Source organism: Equus quagga, chromosome 20 (genome assembly GCF_021613505.1).
Source record: "Equus quagga isolate Etosha38 chromosome 20, UCLA_HA_Equagga_1.0, whole genome shotgun sequence".
In the NCBI taxonomy this organism is placed as follows: Eukaryota; Metazoa; Chordata; class Mammalia; order Perissodactyla; family Equidae; genus Equus; species Equus quagga.
Genome location: NC_060286.1, coordinates 43,098,709 through 43,126,408, shown reverse-complemented (window position 1 = coordinate 43,126,408; position 27,700 = coordinate 43,098,709). Strand labels below are relative to the sequence as shown.

Sequence of the window (27,700 nt, the reverse complement as noted above, 5' to 3'; positions counted from 1 at the left end):
CCTAAGCCACCAGGTTCTCTCTTGCTGGGAGGTAGTGCCTTCAGCCCCCTCTACTTCCACACTGCCCCTCCACAGCCTGTTTTCCAAATAGTAACAGATCATCTTTAAAAAATGTTAAAAAAATTTTTTTGAAACAGTTTCAGATTTACAGAAAAGTTACAAGTAACAGTACAAAGAACTTCCCCAACAATTTGAGAGTAAGTTGCACACAGGATATCCCATCATCCTTGTATACTTTAGTGTGTATTTCCTGCAAACAGGGGCATTGTAATCACCAAATCAGGAATTTTTTATTGGCACATTGCTGCCATCCCATCTTCAAACCCCACTGAAGTGTCACCAGTGTTTTGATTCTCCTTCATTGCAGAGGATCTGGTGCAGAACCACACACTGCATCCCCTCATCCTCTCTTCTCAGTTCCAGTGTGAACAGCTCGTTAGTCTTTCCTTGACTTGAAACTTTTTTTTTTTTTGAGGAAGATTAGCCCTGAGCTAACATCTGCTGCCAATCCTCCTCTTTTTGCTGAGGAAGACTGGCCCTGAGCTAACATCCGTGCCCATCTTCCTCTACTTTATATGTGGGACGCCTACCACAGCATGGCTTGCCAAGCGGTGCCATGTCTGCACCCGGGATCCAAACCAGCGAACCCCAAGCCACCAAAGTGGAATGTGTGAACTTAACTGCTGCGCCACCGGGCTGGCCCCGACTTTGAAACTTTTGAACATTGTAGGCCAGCCATTTTGTAGAATGTTCCTTCAATTTAAGCTTAGTCCTATTTCCTTATGATTAAATTCAGGTTATGTTACTTTGGCAGGAAAATCACAGAAGTGACACTGTGTTTTTCTCTCTGTGTCCTATTCGGTCATACACAGTGTCACTTTGTCACGTAACTGATGATGTTCACTCTGATCACTTGATTTAGGTAGTATCGGCCAGACTTCACTGTAAAATCACTTTTTTCCCTTTGTGAACAATAAATACTTTGTTTAGATGTACTTTGAAGCTATATAAATATCTCATTTCTCATCAGATTTTTAAATTTATTAATATCCTATGGACTCCTGGTTTCCTCTTTTATTTAATGGGTTATAGTATGTGGCTGTAGTATTTATTTTGATTCACCATCATCCTTTGAGCGCTTCCTTATTTTCTGGCACAGCAAGATGTTCCAGGTTCACCTCGTACTTTCCTGATCCAGCTCTAGAATTGACCCAGGAGCCCTGGTTCCTTTGCTGGAGAATGATATTTAGAAACCAAGATCTGGCACTAAATATGCTTATTGTTACTGAGGTGTTGCTGCCTCCAGGCCTCTCAGTGGACAGAGCTAGGACTGTATGTCTGGATGCACCCATTTATGTCTACATTTTTTACTGTATCCACATATATTGAAAACCATGAGTTCAAATTGATGGCTCCACTTCTAATCCAATACTATAGGGTTTCTTCTCCCTTTTACTCACTCCCTTCCCTGACAATGAGGAAGCTGGCTCCCATTATCCTGACTCTGTTTGCTTATTTGATCAGTCCTCCTGTATTTAATGAATCTCCTGTCCCTGCTCTCACCCTGTTCCCCCGCATGGACGTCCTCACTCCAGTATCACCTCATTTGGGCTCTGATCCCTGCTCCCTGTTGGTTTCTGCCTAAAAGGGGCACTGAAGAGAGACTGGAGGGGCCTGGAGGAGGAAGAAGGGACTTGCAGCTTCCTGCCTGCTTCCTTTTCCTTGGAATGACACTGTAGCAACATTTCCCCTGCTGGCAGTGAAGTGCCTTCTAGTAGTTGGCCCCTGATTCCAGTTTGGTGGTTCGCCACACTGGCAGAGACCCCAGCATCAATTGGCTAACACTCCCCCAGTCCCAGCTGCTGCAGCCCACCCTCAGTGGTTGGGGTTTCGGCTGTACAGAACCCTTTGCCCAGGTTTCAAAAACCCCAGGTTCTTCCTTTGGTTCCCCTGAGGTACAGGCAGTAGCTGCGTCCTGCTCCTGCTGTCTCCATGATAATATAGTGCTCCCTTTTTGCTTTCTCAGCCACCTAGACAACAGTCCTTTGTGTTAAATTTTCTTTGTTTAAATAACTGGTGTGGTTTCTGACTCCAGTCCAGATGGTGGGGTCACTTTGTTCCTGTGTTACCACTGACTAACACCCCATTTGAAATGGCACTCTTTCTCCTTTTCACCTGTTTGAGTCCTGTCCATATTTCTTAGTCCCCTCCTGTCAGAGGATTCCATGGCCTCAATACCCTGTGGTTAGCGGGGTGCTCTGCCGCTAGGACCGGATCTTCTCTTGTGTTTTTAGCTGATGCAGTCTTAATAATTGTTACAGACCAGTACAGTATTTTTACTATGTCCTCAGAACTGGTTGAAAATATTTGACTTTTTAAAAAATTTTTTTATTTATTTATTTTTGAGAAAGATTAGCCCTGAGCTAACATCTGCTGCCAATCCTCCTCTTTTTGCTGAGGAAGACTGGCCCTGAGGTAACATCCGTGCCCATCTTCCTCTACTTTATATGTGGGACGCCTGCCACATCATGGCCTGCCAAGCGTTGCCATGTCTGTACCCGGGATCCGAACCAGCAAACCCCGGGCTACCAAAACGGAATGTGTGAACTTAACCGCTGCGCCACCTGGCCGGCCCCTACATTTTTTTAGAATATGGTTTTCCTTTAGACTTTTCCTTCCAGATCCTTTTTAGCGCCATTTTTGAAAAGTAGCTTTCATTCACCTAGTTGATTTCCTATTGTTTGATTCTTAGTTTATCTTTTCAAGCTCTCATCTCGAGTGTTTCCATAGTTTTTCTCCCATTATCAGACTGGCCCTGATAAATCCGTGTCCATCCATTTCAGGGAAATTTGTACATAACTGTGTAAAATGAGTAAGCAACAAAATACATTTTATCAAAAGAGTAGGAGGAAAACTTGACAAGGAAGATCAAATAACTCTAGGATAATTGGTATGGAAAGAGGAGAGATCATGAGAAGGCCATTTAGGTCACAGCCTTACCATAAGGTACTTTCTTCACTCTTTTCTGCCTCAGTCCTCACTGCTGATGGGTCCCTGAGGTGGTGGGAGAGACCTTTAGCCCATTTTATGGATGAGGAAATTTAGTCACAGAGGATCAAATGACCCTTCTAAGATGGCAGGCTGCCAAGTGGCGCACTTAGGACTTGAATCTCCTGAATGGAAGCTAGGGCTTTCCCCTGCGTCCCACAGTGCACTTGGCCTCCTCCTGCTCAGGGCAGGGGTGGTAAACAGAACTAGGTGGTGTAGCGTGGGATCACGTCAATACATATAGATGGTTCAAACTAGAAATTAAGATAAACACTTCACACCATACTCCAAAATACTCTAAACAACACATGAATAATATTAACTACTTTAAAAAGCCATTTAGCTAAAAATAGGATTGAATGTCAGATCCTTAAAGAGTTGATAACTTTCCTAGCCTTAATAATAAAATGACAAAGGAAAAATGAATTCAGTTTTTTAAAGTGATACTTTTATTAAAACTGATAATTTCTATAAAATAAAAGTAACTTAATTCAGATGAAAAGAGGCAACAGACTGGAGGAATGGTGTTTACAGCTATTATGTCTGACAAAGCCAAAATAGAGTACTTATATAGTCAATTAAAAAAGATCAAGACAAAAAAAAAAGATCAAGACATGATTAATGAGCAAATGTCATGAATGGATAATTGACATATAGTGCGTACAGCCGGACATGGGAGAATATTAGCATCACCAGGCGTCAAAGAACTATCAATTTCAGAGGGAGGTGAGACATCAGTGTAGGGTATTGGGGAGAATTGGTGGTAGAACCAGCAACTCACGTGGTGTGACTCAGGAGATAACAGTTTGGAGGGCAGATTTTAGGAACTGTAAAAAAAGTTAGTGCCTTTTGGAGAGTCCTGGAATTTCATCCTAAAAATTAATTTAAACTAGTAAAAAAGCTGTGTTTATGAAAATGTTCGTTGAAAATTTATTCACCAAGAAAATAATTTAAAAAACTAAGCATTTAACCTGTGTGTTCAGTAGACACGATTTAAAATTGTTGGTGTGTCAACTTAGTGAAATATTATGTAACTGTTAAAATGATAATTGAGTAGTGTAGAAACATGAAAAATATAAGAAGAGAAATAAAAGCAGGATACAAAAAATATCCTGTGTAAACATCAAACTTGTCTGTAAGCAAGAACTGGAATGGGAACGTAGACAAGTTAAAGTGGTTCATGATACAATTATTGGTAGAATTTTCTTTGATTTCCATGAATGTTGCTGTTCAGTTTGCACATTTAAAACAGTGGCTAGCAAATTTTGTGGGTCTTTGGGGTTTTTGTAAAAGAGTCCAGAATGATGTGTTGAACCACTGCCAGAGTGAGCATTGCTATAGTGTGCACTCTGGTGTGGCTTGTGGCATAGCTCGTTCATACCTGATCAGTCTTCTTTCTTTTCCAGACTCTCTCTTCTGGTGGTAAAATAGAACAAATCAGATTTGTTGGGATTGTTTTGCTTCGTGGTAAAATGAAAGGTACCATTTGGTTCCCCCAAAAGATACTAAGAGAGGTTGTAGTCTGCAGTAGTTGTTGAAAATACGTATTTCCATTAGGAATTTTGGGAATGGTTATTTTTGATGATATTTGAAAGAAGCATATTATATAGTTCAGAGGTGAACTTTTTTTTAATTGAATTCATAATAGTTTATATCAATGTGAGATTTCAGTTGTATGTTATTTCTTGACTGTCACCACATAAGTGTTCCCCTTCACTCCCTGTGCCCCCCCAGCCCCCTTCCCCTGATAACCACTGAACTGTTTCCTTTGTCCAAGTACTTGTTTATATTCCACATATGAGTGAAATCATCTGGTGTTTGTCTTTCTCAGACAGGCTTATTTTGCTTAGGTAATTCCCTCTAGGTCCTTCCATGTTATTGCAAATGGGATGAATTCGTCCTTTTTTTCTGGCTGAGTAGTATTCCATTGTATCTATACCACATCTTCTTGATCCAATCATTGGTTGGTGGGCACTTGGGTTGCTTCCATGTCTTGGCTATTGTGAATAGTGCTGTGATGGACGTAGGGGTGCATATGTCACTTTGGATTGTTGATTTCAAGTTGTTTGGGTAGATACCCAGTAGTGGGATAGCTGGGTCATATGGTAGCTCTATTTTTAGTTTTTTGAGGAATCTCCATACTGTTTTCCATATTGGTTGCACCAGTTTGCACTGCCACCAGCAGTGTATGAGGGTTCCCTTCTCTCCAACATTTGTTATTTTTAGTCTTAGTGATTATAGCCATTTTAACAGGTGTAAGATGCTATCTTAGTGTAGTTTTGCTTTGCATTTCCCTGGTGATTAGTGACTGTTGAACATCTTTTCATGTGTTTATTGGCCATCTGTATATCTTCTTTGGAAAAATGTCTATTCATCTCCTCTGCCCACTTTTTGATCGGGTTGTTTGCTTTCTTATTGTTCAGCTGTGTGAGTTCCTTATATGTTACGGAGATTAACACCTTGTCAGATATATGATTTGCAAATATTTTCTCCCAATTGGTAGGTTGTCTCTTTGTTTTGATCCTCATTTCTTTTGCATTGCAGAAGCTCTGTAGTCTGATGAATTCCCACTTGTTTATTTTTTCTTTTGTTTCCCTTGTCTGAGAGGACATGGTATTTGAAAAGATCCTTTTTAGTTCAGTGTGAAAGAGTATACTACCAATATTATCTTCCAGGAGTTTTATAGTTTCAGGATATATCTTCAAGTCTTTCATCCATTTTGAGTTTGTTTTTGTGTATGGCATGAGATAGTGGTCTACCTTCATTCTTTTGCATGTGGCTGTCCAGTTTTCCCAGCACCATTTATTGAAGAGACTGTCTTTTCTCCATTTCATGTTCTTGGCACCTTTGTCGAAGATTAGCTGTCCGTAGATGTGTGGTTTTATTTCTGGGCTTTCAGTTCTGTTCCATTGATCTTTGTGCCTGTTTTTGTACCAGTACCATGCCATTTTGGTCACTATGGCTTTGTAGTACATTTTGAAGTCAGGGATTGTGATACCTCCAGCTTTGTTCTTTTTTCTCAGGATTGCCTTGGCAATTTGGGGTCTTTGATTGCCCCACATGAATTGTAGGATTCTTTGTTCTGTTTCCATGAAGAATGTCATTGGGATTCTGATAGGGATTGCATTGAATCTGTAGATTGCTTTGGGTAGTATGGACATTTTAACTGTTTAGTCTTCCAATCCATGAGCAAGGAATCTCTTTCCATCTCTTTATGTCATTATGAATTTCTCTCAGTAATGCCTTATAGTTTTCATTGTATAAGTCCTTCACCTCCTTGGTTAAATTTATTCCTAGGTACTCTATTCTTTTAGTTGCAATTGCAAATGGAATTATATTCTTGAGTTCTGTTTCTGTAAGTTTGTTATTGGAGTATAGAAAAGCAACTGATTTTTGTAAGTTGATTCTGTACCCTGAAACTTTACTGTAGTTGTTAATTATATCTAATAGTTTTCCAATGGATTCTTTGGAGTTTTCTATATATAAGATCCTGTCGTCTGCAAGCAGCGAGAGTTTCACTTCTTCACTCCCTATTTAGATTCCTTTTATTCCTTTCTCTTGCCTAATTGCTCTGGCCAAACCCTCCAGTACTATGTTCAATAAGAGTGGTGATAGTGTGCATCCTTGTCTTGTTCCTGTTCTCAGGGGGATGGCACTCAGTCTTTGCCCTTTGAGTATGATGTTGGCTGTGGGTTTGTCATATATGGCCTTTATGATGTTGAGGTAATTTCCTTCTATCCCCATTTTGTTAAGAGTTTTTTTTTTTTATCATAAATGGCTATTGGATCTTGTCAAATGCTTTTTCTGCATCTATTGAGATGATCATGTGGTTTTTATTCCTCAATTTGTTGATGTGGTGTATCACATTGATTGACTTATGGATGCTGAACCATCCCTGTGTCCCTGGTATGAATCTCACTTGTTCATGATATATGATCCTTTTGATGAATTGCTGAATTCGGGTTGCCAAAATTTTCTTGAGAATTTTTGCATCTATGTTCATCAGCGATATTGGCCTGTAGTTCTCCTTTTTTGTGCTGTCTTTGTCCTGCTTTGGTATCAGAGTGATGTTGGCCATGTAGAATGTGTTAGGATGTGTTCCATTCTCCCTAATTTTTTGGAATAGCTTGAAAAGGATAGGTATTAAATCCTCTTAAAAGTTTGATAGAATTCCCGAGGAAAACCATCTGGTCCCGGGGTTTTATTCTTTGGGATGCTTTTGATTGCTGTTTCAATCTCTTTCCTTGTGATTGTTCTATTCAGATTGTCTGTTTCTTCTTGACTCAGCTTTGGGAGATTGTAGGAGTCTAAGAATTTATCCATTTCCTCTAGGTTATCCATTTTGTTAGCATATAGTTGTTCGTAGTATTCCCTTATAATCCATTGTATTTCTGTGGAGTCTGTTGTTATTTCTCTTTGATTTCTGATTTTGTTTATTTGAGCTTTCTATCTTTTTTTCTTTGTAAGTCTGGCTAGGGGTTTGTCAGTTTTATTTATCTTCTCAAAGAACCAGCTCTTTGCTTCATTGATCTTTTCTACTGCCTTTTTTGTTTCAATTGCATTTATTTCTGCTCTGACTTTTATTGTTTCTCTCCTTCTGCTGACTTTGGGCTCTGTTTGTTCTTTTTCTAATTCATTTAGGTGTAATTTGAGGTTGCTTATTTGGGATTTTTCTTGTTTGTTATGGTGTACCTGTATTGCAATGAATTTCCCTCTTAATACAGCTTTTGCTGCATCCCATATGAGTTGGTATGGCATGTTATCATTTTCATTTGTCTCCAGATATTTTTTGATTTCTCCTTTAATTTTTTCATTGATCCATTGCTTGTTCAGTAGCATATTCTTTAGTCTCCACATCTTTGTCCCTTTCTCAGCTTTTTTCTTGTCATTAATTTCTAGCTTTGTAGCATTATGATTGAAGATGCTTGTTGTTATTTCAATTTTTTTTAAATTTATAGAGGCTTGCCTTGTTTCCCAGCATATGGTCTATCCTTGAGAATGTTCCCTGTGCACTTGAGAAGAATGTGTATTCTGCTATTTTTGGATAGAGTGTTCTATATATGTCTATTAACTCCAACTGGTCTAGCTTTTCATTTAATTCTACTGTTTCCTTGTTGATTTTCTGTCTGGATGATCTGTGTAATGATGTGAGTGGGGTGTTGAGGTCCTCTATTACTATTGTGTTATTTTTAATATCTTCTTTTAGGTTTGTTAATAGTTGCTTTAGTTACTTTGGTGCTCCTGTGCTGGGTGCATAGATATTTGTAAGCATCATTTCTTCTTGATGAAGTGTCCCTTTGATCATTATATATTGCCCTCTTTGTCTCTCTTTGCTTGTCTTGTCTTGAAGTCTACTTTGTCTGATATAAGTATTGCTACACCTGCTTTGTTTTGTTTGCCATTAGCTTGGAGTATCATCTTCCACCCCTTCACTCTGAGCCTGTGTTTGTCATTGGAGCTGAGATGTGTTTCCTGGAGTCAACAAGTTGTTGGATCTTGTTCTTGAATCTATCTTGCCACTCTGTGTCTTTTTAGTTGAGAATTCAATCCCTTTACATTGAGGGTGATTATTGATGTATGAGGGCTTAATGCTGTCATTATATCACTCGTTTTCCAGTTTTCCTGCATTTCCTTTGTTTCTTGCCCTGTGTGTTTTGGTCTGCCCATTGAATTATGCAGTTTTTTATGCTGTATTTCTTTGTTTTTTCCTTATTTATTTTTTGTATCCCTGGTCTACGTTTTAGTTTAGTGGGTACCCTGAAGTTTGTATTCAGAATCTCATGCATAACGTAGTCCATTTTCTGATGGCTCCTTATTTCCTTAGTCTAAACTGATTCAGTCCCTTTCCTCCTCCCCTCCTAAGTTATTTTTCTCATATCTTATTCCAACGTGTGTTGTGAGTTTGTGGTTAAAGTGACAAGATTGTCTTTGTTTTTGGTGTCTTCCTTCCCTTTAGCCTAATGCTATGGTTGAATATTTGCTGTCCTATTCTGATTCTGTCTACCTATTTGTCTCCTTACTCTGTGTTTTGTGACCACTTCCTCCATTTTTTTTCTTTTTTCAGGTATGAGGGGCCTTCTTGAGGATTTCTTGTAGTGGGGGTCTTGTTGCTATGAAGTCTCTTAGCTTTTGTTTGTCTGGGAAAGATTTAATTTCTCCCTCATATCTGAAGGATATTTTTGCTGGATAGAGTATTCTTGGCTGAAGATTTTTATCTTTTAAAATTTTGAATATGTCATTCCATTCTCTCTTAGCTTGTAAGGTTTCTGTAGAGAAATCTGCTGAAAGTCTGATAGGGATTCCTTTGTAGGTTATTTTCTTCTGCCTTGCTTCCCTGAGTATTCTTTCTTTGTCATTCATTTTTGCCAGTTTTACTACTATATGCCTTGCAGTAGGTCTTTTTACATTGATAAATCTAGGGGATCTGGAAGCTTCCTCCACACATATTTTTCTCATTCCCTAGATCTTGGAAGTTCTCTGCTATTATTTCTTTGAATACGCTTTCTGCTCCATTCTCTTTCTCTTCACCTTCTTGAATACCTATAATTCTTATGTTGCATTTTCTCATTGAGTTGGATATTTCTCAGAGACATTCTTCATTTCTTTTAGTCTCAGTTCTCTCTCCTCCTCTGTCTGGAGCATTTCAACATGTCTGTCTTCGATTATGCTGATTTGCTCCTCTATGATATCCACACGAGCATCCAGGGAATCCATATTTTGTTTTGTCTCTTCCATTGTGTCTTTCATCTCTAATATTTCTGATTAATTCTTCTTTATAGTTTCAATCTCTTTTGTGAAGTAGCTCCTGATCTCGTTGAATTGTTTGTCTATATTCTCTTTTAGCTCATTGAGTTTTCTGATGATAGCTATTTTGAATTCATTGTTGTTTAGCTTACATATTTCTGTGTCCTCAGGACTGAGTTCTGGGTGCTTGTCGTTTTCTCTCTGGTCTGGAGGTTTGATGTAGTGCCTGATGTTGGAAGGTAGGGTCTTTCTCATTCTGATACTATTCTGTTGCAGTTATAGCCTGTCGCCACTAGGTGGGGGTCGAGAGCCACGTGTTTTGAGCCCTCTGCCTTCAGCTAAGATGGTGCCGCGTAGGTCGGGCGTCGGGCTCTTTCTCCTGCTGCAGTCCCAGGTTTCCGATCACCTGTCACTATCTGGTCTCCAGGGCTCTTGGCTTGATGAGGTCACCCCACAGAAAACTTTTGCCCATTAGAGGGCTTCCCTCTAGGCTACAAGGGCCCTAGGGAGTCCTGGGTGATCCACGGACATGTGACCCCTCCCCCACTCCTTCCCTCACACATCCTCCCCAGCAGCAACCACAGTCTTTAGGGGAGGGAGCAAAGTTCTCTCTTACCTGGTTCTAGCTCCTCTGACGGGGGCTCCAACCTCTCTGCCCTTCTTCATGTGGTTGTGTGTCTCTCTGAGGATTTTTGTGTTTTTAGAGTATTTTCTGGTGGAATATGGTTGCTCCTTTTTGTTGTATGTTGGAGGGGAGAGCATCCCAGGCAAGTTCACTCTGCCGTGATGCTGATGTCACTCCCCAAAGATGAACTTTTAAGTTCTAGCTCCAGGATTTTCTTTCTTTTGTTGATGTTTGTGGTGAAGAAGATTGGCCCTGAGCTAACATCTGTTGCCAGTCTTCCTCTTTTTGCTTGAGGAAGACTGTCGCTGAGCTGACATCTGTGCCAATCTTCCTCTAGTTTGTATGTGGGATGCCACCACAGCATGGCTTGATGAGTGGTGTGTAGGTCCATAAGGAGTCTGAACCTGCAAACCCTGGGCTGCCAAAGCAGAACACACAAACTTAACCACTATGCCACTGGGCCAGCCCCTAGCCTGGCCTTTTAAAAAAAATGATTCGGGCCCTGTGTATTCTGTTCCTAATCTCTGTGTTGATGGGCATTTACGGTGATGGTGGTAGTAACTCACTATCAGTACGTGCCAAGAACTTTCTGGTGCTCTGGCTATTGCTCCTTGGATCAGTGAACCATGGTGATCAAACCTTAGTGGTACTAAACAACTATTTAATGATAAAAAATATAGAATTAGATTAATAATATGGAGCTCAATTAAAAGAAGTCCAGAAAATGTCAGATTGCAGGTTTTTTTGGGTGGGAAGAGATTATTATAGGTGCACGTGTGGTTGTGAGAAATAATACAGAAAGGGCCCTTGTACACTTTGCCCTCTTTCCCCCAATGAGACCATTTTGCAAAACTGTGTAGTGGAGGATTTGAAAAAGAGCTACTGTATATAGGACAAATGAAAGTTAGCGTAAAACATGTGAATTTAGGCCTGAAGGTGAAAATAAGAACAAGTGTAAGAGATGTGATTAACTAAATGGGTTCTAGACTGAGGGGAAGATGGATAGTGGTCAAGAGGGTGTTGTGGCCGAGTGGTTGAGTTTGTGCACGCTGCTTCAGCGGCCTGGGGTTTGCTGCTTTGGATCCTGGGTGCAGACCTACATCCTGCTCGTCCAGCCATGCTGTGGTGACGTCCTACATAGAAGAATTAGAATGACCTACAACTAGGATATACAGCTATGTACTGGGGCTTTAGGGATGAGAAAAATAAAGATTGGTAACAGATGTTAGCTCAGGGCCAATCTTCCTCACCAAAAACCCCCCAAACAAACATACCTTTAAAAAAAAAAAAGAAAAGAGAAAGTGCTGCTTGTGGAGTTGAGCTGCATGGCGTCAGGTCTTGGCTCTGCCACTTGCTCTGTGTTCCTGGAAAGGAATAAGCAGACTCTCTGGAGCAGTTTCCTGGGGCTGCTGGAACAAATTACTACAAACTGGGGGGGCTTAAAAGAGACTTTTTTTCTCTCACAGCTCCAGAGGCCAGAAGGCCAAAGTCAAGGTGTCAGCGGGGCACTGCTCCTTCTGAAGGCTCTAGGGAAGAATCCTTTCCTATCTACCAGCTTCTGGTGGTGGCAGCAACCCTTGGTGCTCCTTGGCTTGTAACTGAATCGCTCCAATCTGTGCTTCTATCTTCACATGGCTTTTTTCCCTGTGTGTCCAAATTCCCTCATTTTATAAGGATACCAGTCATGTTGGATTTAGGGCCTATCCCATTCCTGTTTGTATCCTCGTCTTAACTTGATTACGTCTGCAAAGACTTCCAAACAAGGTCATATTCACAGGTTCCTGGTGGACAGATTTTAAGGGGACACTGACCAACCCAACACGCTCTCCAAAGAAACGTGGCTCACTTTCTCCTCCCTAAAATGTGGATAATAATAGAATTAATCTCAGAGAGTGGGTCTGTGGAACACAGGGAGCAATATGAAGTGCTTCTCCCAGTCCTTGACTGAGGTTACTGTGAGAGGCTCCACTGATTGTCAAGGACGGTTCCTTGTGTCTAGGGGGGGTCCGTCATTGTCTTGGAGACTGTCTCAAGTTTCCCCAGTGCCCTTGGCTGAGCCGACAGGTAGAGCTCAGAGCTCGCTCCCCTGGCACTGGTGTTCCTCACAGCAGTTACAGCGAGCCTTGCCACAGAACAGGCAGGGGTGCACTTGGCAGTCACTGTTCAATAGGTAGATCTTAGCTGTAATGATTTTTACCAGGGGATCTTCCTGTGGTGGGATTTGTTGTAACAGATATTGAAGTATAGGTGCTAATAATAAACAGCTGCATTAATTTAGCATAAATACTGTCTTTCTAAATCTTCCCAGATATTAAACATTTTAAAAATAGTCATTTAAAAAGTAAACGTTTTTTCTAAATAAGTATAACTTAGTGTAATACCCCAATCAATTAAATTTTGATATAGTATCAGCTTATTAGAGTAAATTGTTAATTTTACTTTTTTAAATTTATAGCTAAATCATTTACACAGCTGGTGAAGGACATGCAGCTTCATCGAGAAGACTTCGAAATAATTAAAGTAATTGGAAGAGGTGCTTTTGGTGAGGTAAGATAAACTTTATTTTGTTAATTTTGCATAGATTGCCAAAACAGCAACAGCTCCCATCTAGCATTTTTATGGTCCTATATATTGATTTTGGGATAAGGTAATTATTGGTGTCATTTGGAGAGTTCTTGGTGGACAAAATCTGAAAGGTAGAATTAAGAAGAGAAAAATAAAAACAGAAGCTTGTGATAGGGTTTTTATGACTATTATTTTTATTACTGTTAAATATTACTTAATAGTAATATTATTTACTATTTAGTAATAATAGTAATATTTATTTAGTATTTAGTACTTACTTAATATTTAGTAAATAATAACAATATTATTTACAATGTTATTATTTAATAGTAATATTGGAGTATGATTATTACTCTAAGTAATGTCTGGACCAAAATAGTTTCTTACAGAGAAATAAGTTTTTAAAAAATCCACTCGTTAACTGAAAAATGTCTTGGCAGTCATTTTCTAAAAAATGCACAGAGGGTATAAGGACAGTCATTTGCATTATTTGTCTTGCCCATGTCAGTCCTCGTGCTGGTAACGAGTCTGCTTGCATGCACAAGGGAGGAGGGCACATTGCACACTAGGCCCCTCACGAAGGACGTGTGCTGCCTCCACTCTGTATTGGGCGTGTTGTCCTTCCTCCCTGGGCTAGACAGCTTCAACGGGGAGGCCACAGCCTCTGCAGGTGGCGCTCTCCTCCAGGCTCACGTCCAGCACCCTCCCTGGCAGGGGGCGGGTGGTTCTGCCCCAGCCAAGCAGAGGCTCAGGCTCCCTCAGCAGACAGTATCAGGTGGTTTTCTAGTTAGTCATCTTCACAGTTTTGCCTCGTAAACTTTGAATGTATTAACTCCTATACTTCGGTTTTACTGTTAGCTCTCCCAGGCTGGGGAACTGTGCTTGTCGGTTACTGAGGAAGAGTCCAACAATAAAACTCTGTGTTACATCACAGCAGCGTGTGTGCCCTGCCTGACAGTGAACCTACTGGACATGACTGTAAAGTGCTACAAAATGTGAGATGGCCTTTGTTCTGCAGGGTGTGCATTTTATATTGTGTAGATGAGAAAGTAAGCAAGCAAAGAGAGAGCTTCCTTGCTCTGAAGTATCTCTTGTGACTACTGAGTTGAAACAAGGCCCATAATCTGTCTTAGAAAACATCTCAATATTTTTTATGATTCTTCTGCTACAGGCACCTGGTGACACCCCTGCTTTATCTGTAGGGCTTTAGCGAATACACAAAAAGAAAATACGCCTAAGAAAATGCTTAAAAGATAGAGTGAGAAAGCTCTGGCCTGCCTGAGCAAGTGGAGGCAGTTGTGTGTTGTGCCCTCATCGCTTCTTTGGGAACTGTCCTGGCCTCAGATCAGACCCCAGCCCCAAGTCCTGTGACAGACCCTCGACTCTCATCCTCATACCTCACTCCCAGCCCTGTCTACGTACCCCACCCCCCTGGCCCACCCTTAAGAGTGAAGGGCGGGCAGAGGGGAAGCAGCACCACTGGGGTCCTGCTTAGTGGAAGCCTTGTCCTCTGGGATGGCAGCCCCTCCCAGGCCCATCCCAGGCTGACTGGATCTCCACTTTTACCTTGAATGACCCTGGATCCAGGACTCCCCAGCCAAATTCAACTTACTAAGGGCTGGAATGGGACAGGGAGGTTGTTTTTTAAAAAATAAAAAAATAAAAAATATTGAGGTATATTACATATAAAATGCACAGATCTCAGTGTACAGTTTGAGTTATGACAGATGTTTACACCTGTGTAACCAGCACCCCAATCGATACAGAGCATTTCTATCCCCTGGAACTTCTAAGTTTCCCTCCTCTTGCCTCCCAGACACCCCCACATGGACTCTATCCATCTCCAGGAGCGACTCTCCTGATTGTAACAAACAGGGAAACTTCTTTAAAGGAACCATGGGAAAAAATTGAGTTCCACATAGAAATAACAAATCTCTGAGCTGTAGGTAGGTTATATGATGTTGTAAGTATGGTTTTGTTGTTTAGTGAGAAGAAAGAGAAAGCCTTTTAAAATTAAAACCTGGTTCAATTCAGTGTATACTTTTACCGACTGTGTCTTCCTTGTCTTGGAAGCTGTGCCAGGCTCTGGGGTGGAGATGAGCAAGGCCCAGGCCCCTGCCGAGCTCTGCAGTTACATCATGCCCATTTGAGAGTGTTCAGAGCGGCAGGAAGAGGGCAAGAGGGGATGACCTTCAGGAGAAAAGTGAAAGAAAAAGGAGAAAATTGTTGTACCAAAATAGTTTGCAGTTATTTTTAGTGCCCTTCTTCACCAAAGAACCTAATGTAAAACTCACTTTTCTGAGTTTCAAAGATGATAACATCGATCACCTTTCAAGTGCCTCCCAAATTAAGAGAAACACGTCCTTGCCTTCCCATCCAGTACGCCTACCCCATGGCTTGGGCTCCGCATGCCGGCCCTCCTCAGCCAACTCCTCCAGCCGCCCAGCCATTCCGTACCTGCTCGCCAATCCTTCCCTGCCATTTCTAGAGTTTTGGATTCTGTAGCTAGTGTTACTACCACCATCATTGCCTCCCTGGAGAATTCTTGTAATCATATATTTCAAGTGTCCCCAGTTTCAACTTCTCTGTCTCTGACAGCACCAAACAGATCACAGAAATGAAGACACTCTTTATCAATGTTGGGACCAGAAGTGTGTTTTGACATATGGTTCTAATTGAATTGCTTTTTCCTAATGACAAGCCAGGGGAGGTCAGAGTGTGTGTGTGTGTGTGTGTGTGTGTGTGTGTGTGTGTGTGTGTGTGTCTGTGTGTGTGTGTGTGTGTGTGTCTGTGTCTGTGTGTCTGCAGTGGAGCACAGGTGTGTGTAGTTGCGGTCCTGAGACCATGGGATGGGCTGCTGGAAAGCCCTGCACCCTGGAAAGAATTTGTAGAGTGGAGAACTTGATGGACAACATAATTGTGCATCATGCATAGTAAGCATATGAATCTGCTACCTCAAAATTGCAACCTGCCTCCCCCACACAGTCTGGAGAAACATTTCTAGATTATTATTTAAACAAGGTTTAGAATATTTGGGGAATTGCCCTTTTTCTTGAGCACAATGGCTTTGAAAACACCTTCTTCTTCCCCTCAGTATCTTGGGGACAACCAGTCCAGGAAGTTCCTTTGATCCTGGCACCCCTCTGGAGAGCAGTTCCCCAGCTAATGTGGTGCAGTATACAGAGGTATGCTTTCAACATGACAGCAGCTAGCAGCTGATTGACGGTGCTGTTTGCCCTGCTCAGCGTGATGGGCCTTTCCTGCCTTCACAAGCTTGAGCACATTGAAACCTTCTAGCCGCTGGCTGCACCTCTGCTCCACTGGAAAGATGGGAAACTTGTCTGGAGCGGGGGTACTGGTGGTCCTAAGGTGGCCTCTAGTGGAGCTAGACTCGAATCCCAAAGTCTTTTTGCCCAACCACTCTGCCCGGCTGTCTCTCTTTTGTTCCTAGAATGACTTAAAAAAAAGAAACAAAGCTTTGGAAGCTTTGTTTAGAAACAATTTCAAATTAGCAGAATGATTCAAAGAACACCAGTCTAACCCTTTACCCAGATTCCCTTTTGTCAGCGTTTTATCTCATTTGCTTTATCATATTTGCTGTGCTCTTTTCTCTGTCTCTGTCTCTCTCTCCATCTGCCTCTCTCTCCCCCCTGCTCTGTGTGTGTGAAGTGTAATTTTTACTGAACCGCTGAGAGTAAGTTGCCTATGTCAAGCAAGACCCTTTACCCTAATACTTCAAGTTCATAACCACAGTTCCTAAATTTAAAATTGATAGAATGCTTTTTGTCTGATCTACTATCTTACACTAGTTTTGTCAGTTGGCCCAATGATGTTCTTTGTTGCATGTTTTTGTTTTGTCCTTGTCCCTCCAGGACCAGATCTGAGCTCGCATCAGGTGTTACACTTAGTGTGTCCCAGAAACACTTTTTATTGTTTTGTAAAATTATTTGATTTATATTTCTTCACTGAAACATCTAATTTTGGAGATAATTTGTAAGATCATCATCTCTCTTTGAAGCAATTAAGACTGAGTTTTTGCTCAGGAAGAAGTTTCTAGTAAACCAAATAAGAGTTTTACAAATTGTTTGCTTTATGAGTTGTTCAATGGAGAAAGCTTGTTCAATATATAGGGTTTGGGGATTTCTTTACATTAAACTTCTACATTTCCTTTCTACTTTTTCTTAATTTGACAAGTGTTTTCCGTGTACAAATACATTCTTTTCCCTTCTGTGTATTTTATGAGAGTCATTTTGCATGTTTTCTGGAAATAGTCTGTGCCCTAATAGGCCTCATTTTCAGCAAGATCTGGATTGTTCATGAGGCTTATCATCCTCAGAATTTAATTATTTTTCTTAAAAGTTATTAACTCTACCATTCCTTCTAAGTTAGACCATTTCTATAGTAAATACTATGTAAACAGCAGCTTAAGTGTGCTGTGTTGAGAGGAGCACCAGGGTGGCACTGAGGGAGATGATGAAGGGAGATGACCGGAGGGTGATTTTGATCCACACAGTGGTCAAGGGGAGCCTGGCTGGAAGCCCTGTATGTAGGGAAGATGCCTTTGACCCTCAGCAGGCTCTGGGATCACATCAGGGTGTGTTCATTGCGGCCTCCCATCATCAGGCCCAGGGGAGATTATATTTAATTGTGATTATATTACTTATGACTATATTATATTAATAATTTAGTCTTTGAAAGCTTAAGCCTAAGAGTGAGACTTTGCCACTTCTTAGCCATGTTATTTAACCCCTCTGAGCCTCAAATTCCACATCTGTACAATAAGGATATTACAAGTAAGCACTCTCTGGGACTATGGTGAAGGTTAACTAAAAGAATGAAGATAGGGCCGGCTCGGTGGCGCAGCGGTTAAGTTTGCACGTTCCGCTTCTTGGTGGCCCACGTGTTCGCTGGTTCAGATCCCGGGTGCGGACATGGCACTGCTTGGCAAACCATGCTGTGGTAGGCGTCCCACGTATAGAGTAGAGGAAGATGAGCACGGATGTTAGCTCAGGGCCAGTCTTCCTCAGCAAAAAGAGGAGGATTGGCAACAGATGTTAGCTCAGGGCCAATCTCCCTTAAAAAAAAAAAAAGAATGCGCATAAATTGCTTAGCATAGTTCCTGGCACATGAAAAGTGCTCAATGCATGTTAGCTCTTGTGATTACTTTGAGGATGTTACTGTATCGTGTTGTTTAGAAAGCAAGGATGTAGATAATTCAATTTCAGAACTCTTTGTTCCATACCTGCTGTGTGGCTGTAGTATCATTGCCAATACGTAGCTTACGGTTTTGTCATGGGGACTTAAGCCAATGAATCATAGCTTTACATGGGTATAATGTGTTGTATGATGGCACAGACATCACACCTGGTGTTGATAAGGAAGGAAGAGCTCGTTAGAGATTTGTCAGGGACTGGGAAGTCCAAGAGGACTTCCTGGAAGAGGGGCGTTTGAGTTGTACCTTGAAGAATATGGCTGACAGCCAACATGCTGAGTGCTATGTGCCTAACTCCATTCTGAGCATGTTAAATGTATTGACTCATTTGATCCTTGTGGCAGTCTTAGGCCAGTCCTGCCGTTATCCCTTTCTGGTTGTAGAAACTGAGGCACAAAGAAGTGAATTTGCCCAGGTTAGACTCCAGAGCCCACACAGTTAGTCACTACTGCTGTGAAGAAAAGATCTTAGAGGCAAGAACTGGCACATGCAGCGGCTGGCAGTAGGAGTGAGAGGGAGAAATGAGCATCAATGGGGGCGAGTAGGAATGAGTGTGGGGATGGAACCCTTGAATGCAGGGGGCAAAGCTTGGGAGCCATTGACGATTTTAAGAGTTTTTATTATGAAAATCTCCAGACATACCCCAAAGTAGAGGACAGTGAACCCCTGTGCACCCATCACTCAGCAGTGAAGTTTTTTGAACTGAGCAAATGAGATCATTCAAGTTGCAGTGGCTAAAATCAAGTTTTGCCCTTTTTAAAAGGGCAAATTGTTATTTATGTAGAAAACTTCACTTTCCTTAACAGCATGTTTTCGAGGGTTTCCAGGCAATTAAGATTTCCCTGTAGTTATATGAAAATGTGCTGGCCTTTTGTTCCATAACTAGATTTTTGTTAAACTCTCATTTGTATTTCAGGTTGCTGTTGTCAAAATGAAGAACACTGAACGAATTTATGCAATGAAAATCCTCAACAAGTGGGAAATGCTTAAAAGAGCAGAGGTAAGTGCAGAGTATTACATAGATCAGGGCTTTGTATGAGAGGAGTAACGATTAAGCCCTGCTGGGTAAGAAACACAGTGCTCACAAATCTGGGCCTTCCTGCCTTGACAAGAGTGAGCTGCTGTTTGTCATCAAGATCTCGCCTTCCTCCCAGACATCTGCTCCTCTCTGCATCGGTGTTTCCTCCTTTATCAGGTGCTCCACTTGAGAGTTCCCCCTCGAGTATATCGGTCAGATTTTTGTTTACTGTAAGGGCAAATTAAGACCTTCATGGAAGTTTTAGGCATTTATCACAGTTCTGCTCCATATGCAAAAGGAATTACAGAATTTGGATCCTACTTAAGTACAGAAATGTTTTTATGTTCTCTCCTAGATAGAGAATGAGGATTATCAATAAAAGTAGATGACTACTGCATGCCAGTCTTTGATCCACTTTTTCTTAGTTCTGTGTCCATGCCCATGGCGGCTATTTCATGCCCTCAACTCCATTCTCTCCAGCCCCACCCTCAGCCCCTGACTGAGACAGGCGAGGTCTGCTCAGTAAGCCTAAGCTTTTCTTCTGGTCATCTCCAGACTCCCCTCCCATGCCTCACAGTTTCTATGTTCTTCCATTTTGCCTCAGAAAACCAAGAATCCTTCCTTTCCAAGGACATGTTGCCAGTTAACCCCTTTGCTGTGTGCTCTGATCTGCTCTATCACTTATCCAGTCCTCTCATTGGACTCCCCCCCATGCCAAAATGTGCTGAGTGCCCGTTCTCTGCCCCGGCTGCCGTCTGTGGTAGTGGTTCACTCTGGCTCATTTCTCTCCTCAGCACCGCCGCTGCTTCACTCTACAGCTGCTCAACAGGCCCCTTGCTTGCCTGCAGCTTTCCCCTCTAGAATTGAACGCCTCCTCCTTCCAGGAATTCCTTCTTTGGTTTCTAGCCTCTCTCCTCCTATTGCTGTAAATCCTCCTTGTAATTTGAGGTGGCCCTTTCCTCTTTTGTTCTGCAGTTCTTATCTGCCGATGATAGCTGCCACTTTGAGCAGATAACAACACAAACCATTTATTTAGGTCAGTTTGCTCTCCGGAGCTTTGGATTTTCACTGACTTGGTGAGCATTTTCACCTCAGCATCCCTCTGGCATCTCAAGTCCATCATGTGTAAATCATTTATGGCTTCTTGTTCTTCCCCATCCATACACATTTCTTCTTTCCTGCCATGGCACCCAGCCCAAGGTCTTATTGCTCAATAAATGCATGTTGGTTAACTGAGTCATTACCCTTTTTGCAGTCACCTGGGCTCAAAATGTTGGTGGCCCATGACTGAACCTTCTGTGCCTCTTTGCTCTGCTGGTTTCTTCCTCTCTGTCCTCACGCCATCGTTTTCCTCATTGTGTGCTTCAGTAGCCCTTCTCCATGGCACCGCTGGCACTTTGGCGAAGACAGGAAAACCATTGAAGCAGTTCTTCTGTGGGAGAAAAAGTAGCTGCTATTACCTGAAAGTTTAGGGGGAGAATAAGGATTTTGGGGAAAAAATACTAGTAGCAGATTCCATTCAAGATTTTATTTTTACAGGAGTGATTGATTTATGAAAGAAGTTAGAGCCATATTTAATGTAACTTGTTATGTTAACCTGCAGAATGAAATGTGTGTGTCTGTATGTGTGTTTAAATTGTAAAAATGGTTAGGGAGAGGTGATTCTCACCTTATCGTATAAGTATTCACCAAATGTCTTGGTGAATGAGTGCTTTTTAAAAGAGTAAATGTTGCTTATTTAATTTAAATCTGGTTACACAGATCCTATTTAATTGGCATACTCAGAAAAGTCTAGAATGTCTGCTAATTATGATGATTATCATAGAATATATTATGGGATATATATGTATGTGATATATATATAAAAATATATATATTGATATAATGCTGGTTGAAGTAATTTCTTTTTATTCTTATTTAATAGGCTTATTTAAAACATTAAATAATATTGACTTCTAAAAATCTTCTTTAAAAGCATAAAGTCAACAAGAGGTGGCAGTAGCAAGGTAGCTGAGCAGTCTAGGTTTATAATTTATAGACCAGGTTCAACTTTTAGTTCATCTTTTTTGGCTGTTAAAAAAATGCTTGAGGGGCCGGCTCCGTGGCCGAGTGTTTAAGTTCGCGCGCTCTGCTGCGGTGGCCCAGGGTTCGGATCCTGGGCACGGACATGGCACCGCTTGTCAGGCCACGTTGAGGCAGCGTCCCACATCCCACAACTAGAAGGACCTGCAGCTAAGATATACAACTATGTACAGGGGGGTTTGGGGAGATAAGGCAGAAAAAAAGAAATAAAGAAAGAAGATTGGCAACGGTTGTTAGCTTAGGTGCCAGTCTTTAAAAAAAAAAAAAATGCTTGAAAGTTTCTGTCTGCTCTTGAAACAAAACACACTGCCTAATAATGCATATATTTCCTCTGTGTGGGTCACCATGCTGGCGATCCTCAGATTGGGAAAGGGTTTTGTTCTGAACATTTATAGGTAGATGCTCGAGAACATGAAACATCTTGTGGAAACAGTGTCCAGATGCTGTAGGTTCCTGGCCTGGCCCCAGGACAGCACTCGGGTTTTCTTATAGCCGTCCCTTTACTAGGTCATGGTGGTTCCAGAACCACTTGTCTCTGCACATTTGGACATTGTAAGCTGTTTGTTGGCCCATCTGAGTCCTCTTGTCTACTTCTGATTAGTAGAATCGGGACATAACTACCTCAGTCGTTTCTTTTTGAAAGAAAAACTTAAAAAAAAGGTTTAGAATTGAAAAACTTCTGGAAAAAGCAACTTTTAAAGGTCACTGTCAGACTCAAATGAGAGAACAGGTGAGACACGTGCTTCACTGCCTTGCATAGTAACTCCTTCATCAGTAGTGCCTGTAAGAAGGAGTTCAAGTCTTACTATGTCTTCAGTAAAGAGGATGTTTTATTATAATTATACCTGGTTACTTTTAAATACAGAGGCCACCTGTGTGTTAGAAAAAAAAGCTGTAGCAGCTAAAAGGTAGCCTTTTACCCATATGCTACATGCCATAGGTCTTCATAGTAGAATCCTATTATGGTCATGTGCATCAGTATGCTGTGAATAACACAGGTGTGTGCCCTTTCCTGCCAGCCATGTGGCTGCTAAACTGTAGGTCTGTGACAGAGGGGCAGACATGTGGATGGCCACGCCGCAGGCTACCCTGGGGAGGCTGACATGGTAAAGAGAAGTCAAGCAATGCTGAGTGGAAAGGGCCCAGCTAGGAAGCTGTTGCTGACATCCACCTGTGAGCCGGGTTTTATCTCAAGTGTTGGCCTTAGAAATGGCATGTGTGGGAGGGGTAGGTGCAAGGCTCGCCTTAAAGTGAGTTCTCAGCAGCCCGTGGCACCCGTGTGCATGCATGTGTGTGTACAGGAGCATGAAAGAATAGAGTGCTCAGCCTTTCAGTTGGTGCAGGTGATGACTGAGGAGCAAGTGGGAGCCGCCTGTATAGAGATGATACTTCAGGTGAGTAAGAGAGGCCGGTCTCCCTGCAGCCTGGAAGGCAGATGACACTGTCTCCAGAGCCTCTGTCACAGCAGGGACCCCCTATATTCAGGACTCTGCTCTGCAAGGTGCTTTTCCAGATGGACACAGACCAACTCTCCCCCTAATTCTTTACAGACTGCTTGTTTCCGAGAAGAACGTGACGTGCTGGTGAACGGCGACTGTCAGTGGATCACCACGTTGCACTATGCCTTTCAAGATGAAAATTATCTGGTATGTTTGGGTCGCCAAGACCTTAAAGACTGTCAAATGGCATTTCACTGAAGTTTTTTGATTCCTTTGTGCTGTCACTAAAAAATGAATAAGACAGTATGGAACTGATGTTGTTTAAATGTATATTTGACTAGATAAAATTAAGAGGTTTGGGTGTTTTTTTTTTTTTTTTCCCAATTGCTTTTTCTTCCCAAATCCTCCCAGTACATAGTTGTATATTTTAGTTCTGGGTCCTTCTAGTTGTGGCATGTGGGACGCCACCTCAGCATGGCCTGTTGAGTGGTGCTGTGTCCGTGCCCAGGATCCAAACCAGCGAAACCCTGGGCCACCGAAGCGGAGCGCACAAACTTAACCACTCAGCCACAAGGCCGGCCCCCAAGGGGTTTGTTTTAATGTAGGAATCATCAGGTAGAATTTTATAAAATAGGCGTGTAAAATTATATGCTTTGTTTTTCTCTAATCACTAGATAACCTGATTTTTTGTTCATTGGGCTTATTACATCTAAGTAAACTGGGGAGTTTAAAACATTTTCTATCTTGAATTATGTTAAGAAGAAGAAACTGCTGTGGAGATTTAAAATGTTTCAGCCCTGTACAGTGAGTGCGTGTTTCCACCTCTGTTTCCTTCATGGCCGGGTCAGGTCACACTGTGCTGGGTCACACACTCCCCAGTGGGTGAACTGGCCTCTAGGAGGCCTTCTGACACAGTTTTTTGAATGACTCCTGGTTTGCACATTCTTGCCATCTCTTTATTCTTCTGACTTGTACTGGGGCTTGCTTTCAGCGTTGACTAATAGCTTTGTGATTCACCCATGTGCGCAGAGTTGAGCATGGATGCCCAGTAAAACAGACACAAGACAGTTCAGAAGAGAAAGGGAAACCAAGGCCTCTGGCTCAGGCACTGAGTGATTCACAACTGCTTTGTTAAGACTTTTAATTCCGAGAATGACTTTCCAGGTTTGCCTAACCCTAAAATAGTCCACACTATGGAGCTCTGGGTGGACAGCGGCCTGTCCAGACCTAGGAGAAGCCAGTCCCAGCGTCGCTCCTCCAGCCAGCACTCTGCCAATACTATTTCCCCAACAGTGGCTGCAAAGGGCTTCAAGGGTCACCACAGCCTAAGGGCAGGGACCTAACCCGTGTTCTCTTTCTTTAACAACAGACTTATAAGTCCATGCTCAGAAATGTACTCCGTTTGCTTACAACAAGCAGAGTAATGTTGTATTTCTTTTATTCATCTTAAAATAATCTCTTATAAACATCAAAGAAATCCCTAAGATTCAAACGTTCAGGATTAGTTAAAATGGTTTGTTACACTTTTTATTTAGAATTTTTAAAATATGTATTTGTTTTGACAGACAGGCGCAGCTGGTGTTTATTGAGCACAGGCCAATGGGTTATCTCGTCAGTCTTCCCAGTGACCCAGTGAGTTAGGCATTCATGATTTTCACCATTTTATAAATAGAGTATCTGGGGCAGGGGGAGGTGAAATCATTTGCCCAAGGTTATTGCACAGATACAAGGACTGTGCCAGGACCCCAGCCTGGGCCTGTCTGGTGGAGGTGGTGCCCAGTGCCCCTCCTCTGGCAGGCAGCAGAGTCCTGATGCTCTGGGGCCAGATATCTCCACATAAACCCCCTTGCTTCTGCGTCATTGTCCCTGCTCCGAGTGGACTGTCTCCATTTCATTTCCTATTTTGATAAGGACTAAACGAAGTTTCTAAGGAGGGCTAGGCAATATGGTTTTGAACAGAAGGAAAACAGCATTTTTTGTTTCTGCTATTTTTCCTGAAGTCAGTCTGTTGCTGTCTGAAACATTAAGCATTTCCGGTTTATTCTGAGTTAAGGCAGTTGATTAGGAAATACTGTGAAGCCATCTTCTTGGGTTTTTGGAGTTCAGTTAGAAATACAATGAAAATTGAGGGGAGAAGGAGGGTGAGGGCTCTGCCGCTTTCCTGTGTATGTGAACGTGGGCCCCACTCTTGGGGTCAGCAGACCAAGTCTGGCCACTACCTCTGCCACCCACGAGTGGTACATTTAAGCAAGTTCCTTACCTCTCTGGGACAGTGGCAGTTACCGCCTTATGCCATGGTCATGAGGATGAACGAGGCAGGCGTAGAAAGCACTCAGCTTGAGCACTTCATGAGGCACAAGGGTGCAGGCTGGTGTTGGGTATTCCTCGTAATGTGGAAACGAGGATGCCTCTGGCCCCCCTGCGGGGCCAGTTCATGTTATAAGTTCTATTGTAGGTATCTAAACTTCGCATGTCATAAAAATTAAAGCTCTTTCACTAGTAACTAAAAGGGGTGTTGCCTTATTGACTTAACTCAGAATCCTACATTATGGGACAGAAAATAATTGGTCTAGTTCCGACTCCAAAAGTAAGTTTCTACTTGTCTGCTTTAGAAGCCTTTGTGTTTTACTTTTCCTATAAACTTGTTTTCCAGAAGCACATCATATTTAGCACTGCTGTAATATGTTTTTTGTTTTTAGATTTCTAGGTAGCCGTGGAAGCCATTGAGGCTCAGCTAGATATGGTGCTTGACTCATTCCTACTGCTTTCTTTAGGGGCCGGAGTCTTGGGTATTCATGCATCTAATCTCCCCTCACCCCACGTGCGTCTACCAGCAGGTGCTGTGGTCTCTTCCTCCAGATTTCTACAGTATCCGCCCACTGTCCTCATTCCCTCGACGTCGTCCCCAGGGCCTGTCACCCTCCCTTCTGGCTTGGACCACATCGTGGCTTCCCAGCCCCCTGTCCATCCTCTGGTCCATTCTTGACAGGGAAGTCAGAGAAAGCTTTTAAATGTGAATGGGATTGGAACTTCCCAGCTCAGGAGCCTCCAGCAGCTTCTAACCATGGCCTGTGGGATCCAGCCTAGTCCCCTCCCTACTCTTCATGTTTGGCCATAGTCACTGTTTTCCATTTCTCCACCATGCCACACTCATTCTCCTCTTAGCCTCTTTGCACACATCCCTTTGTTCAAAACACAAGCCTTGGCCCATGCCATGGCTGGCTTCTGTCTGTTGTTCAGGCCTCGGCCATCTGCCTCATAGTCCATGCATGGTAGTCCCCGGTCATGCTCTACCACCCCATACAGTTTAGTTTTCTTTCTGGCACTTACAGCTCTCTAAAATTGTGTTCGTCTCCATGCTGCTTATGGTCTCCCTCCCTTCACAGATGTCTGCTCCATAGTAGAGGGACCTGTCACCTAGAGGGGTGTGGACAAGTTTGTTATTGAGAGAGCAAGTGAAGGAATGAGAGAGAAAACTAACTCAGTGAATGTCCATTGAGAGTCTTCGGTGTAACAGGAGTTGTGCCCGGTGTGGAAGAGAGAGAAAACGATTAACACGGGACTCTTGCCCTTAAAATTTACTGTTGGGGCCGGCTCCCTGGCCGAGTGGTTAAGTTTGCGCTCTGTGCTTTGGCTTCCCAGGGTTTCATCAGTTCAGATCCTGGCTGTGGACATGGCACCACTCATCAGGCCTTGCTGAAGCAGCATCCCACACAGCACAGCCAGAACGACCTACAACTAGAATATACAACTGTGTACTGGGGGGCTTTGGGGAGAAGAAGAAGAAGGAAAAAAAAAAGACAAGGTTGGCAACAGATAGTAGCTCAGGTGCCAACCTTTAACAAAAAAACACTTCATTGCTTGTTGGAAGGGACAGGCAACAGTGCCAAGAGACCAAGGCGGGAAGACTGGGAAAGGCTTCTCAGAGGAAGGGTCAATCGAGGTGGGACTTGAAAGCTGAGTTCTGAGGCAGGATGAGAGGGTTGTTGGTAAAAAATTCTATATGAGAACAGGGACCTCTCCCTTTCTCAGACAAACTCAGCCACATGGTGACCAGTTAACTTTCTTAGAAGACACTAAGTGTCATTTTTAAGGTTATGATCCTGGAATCCGATTGCTTCAGTTCAAATCCTCTCTCTGTCACTTGCTAACTGGGTGACTTTGGGCCTGTCATCAAGCCTCTTGTTTCCCCGCCTGTAAATGGGATTCTGATAGTACCTGTGACGAGGGCTGTTGTGAGCTTTAACAGAGATAACGGGTAGAAATCACCGAAAATCATAGAGACTGAAGGCACAGGATGTAATAGTTGTTCACTGAATGGTAGCTGTTATTATTAGATTCTCAATAAATATTAAATGATTGTTTCTCTGGCCAAGTAAACAAGACAGTGGTATTTCCTCTCTGTGTTGGTTAGTTAAAAGTTAACTGCTTAGACCAGAGCATCCATCTCTTAAGAGGAAACTGGCATGAAGGAAGGTGATTCTTACAAGGCAGGGACCACCAGCTTCTCCAGCAACCTCTGAGGCTTGGTGGCCCATGGAGTGGGGATGTTGATTGCACCCTGATTCTGGCAATGATGGTCTCTGACCAGTGAGATGACCCCATCGGAGTCTGCACAGCCCCTGGGCTTCCTCTGTCACAGTCTTCGGAGTGCTGCACAGAGAGGCTGTGCAGCCTCCAGTGGCACACGCCGGCCAGTGGCAATGAGCTCTAAGGGAAGGGACTGGCTCAGTTCCATTAGTAGAACACCCGGCACCTCGGGCATGTTTCCTCTAATTGCTCTCATTTCTACTTCAGCAATAGATTTTCTGATTCTTCCTTGGGGGTGAACCCATAAGTATTTATCTTTTGTTTTTTTCAGGATATTGTCTTTCTATTAAGAGCTGCTAGTTTCATGTGATTTTATATAATTTACCTCCCTTCTCTGGTCCAGTGTCTTCCTCCTGTGACATGAGGGCCTAGAGAAT

The 27,700-nt window shown here is 42.5% G+C and overlaps 1 protein-coding gene across 4 annotated transcripts in view; it reads left to right on the top strand.

Moving 5' to 3' along the window:
• The window catches only part of CDC42BPB (CDC42 binding protein kinase beta), a 133,110-nt gene that overhangs the window by 34,373 nt on the left and 71,037 nt on the right, over positions 1 to 27,700 (top strand). For all 4 annotated transcript variants that reach the window (XR_006886306.1, XM_046647315.1, XM_046647314.1 and 1 more), the window contains exons 2-4: positions 12,873 to 12,964; positions 19,111 to 19,194; positions 22,845 to 22,940. Coding sequence is in view for 3 of the 4 variants with exons in the window: in XM_046647315.1 (XP_046503271.1) it covers positions 12,873 to 12,964; positions 19,111 to 19,194; positions 22,845 to 22,940 (272 nt within the window). In the remaining variant the exon portion in view is untranslated. The remainder of the gene's footprint in view (positions 1 to 12,872; positions 12,965 to 19,110; positions 19,195 to 22,844; positions 22,941 to 27,700) is intronic.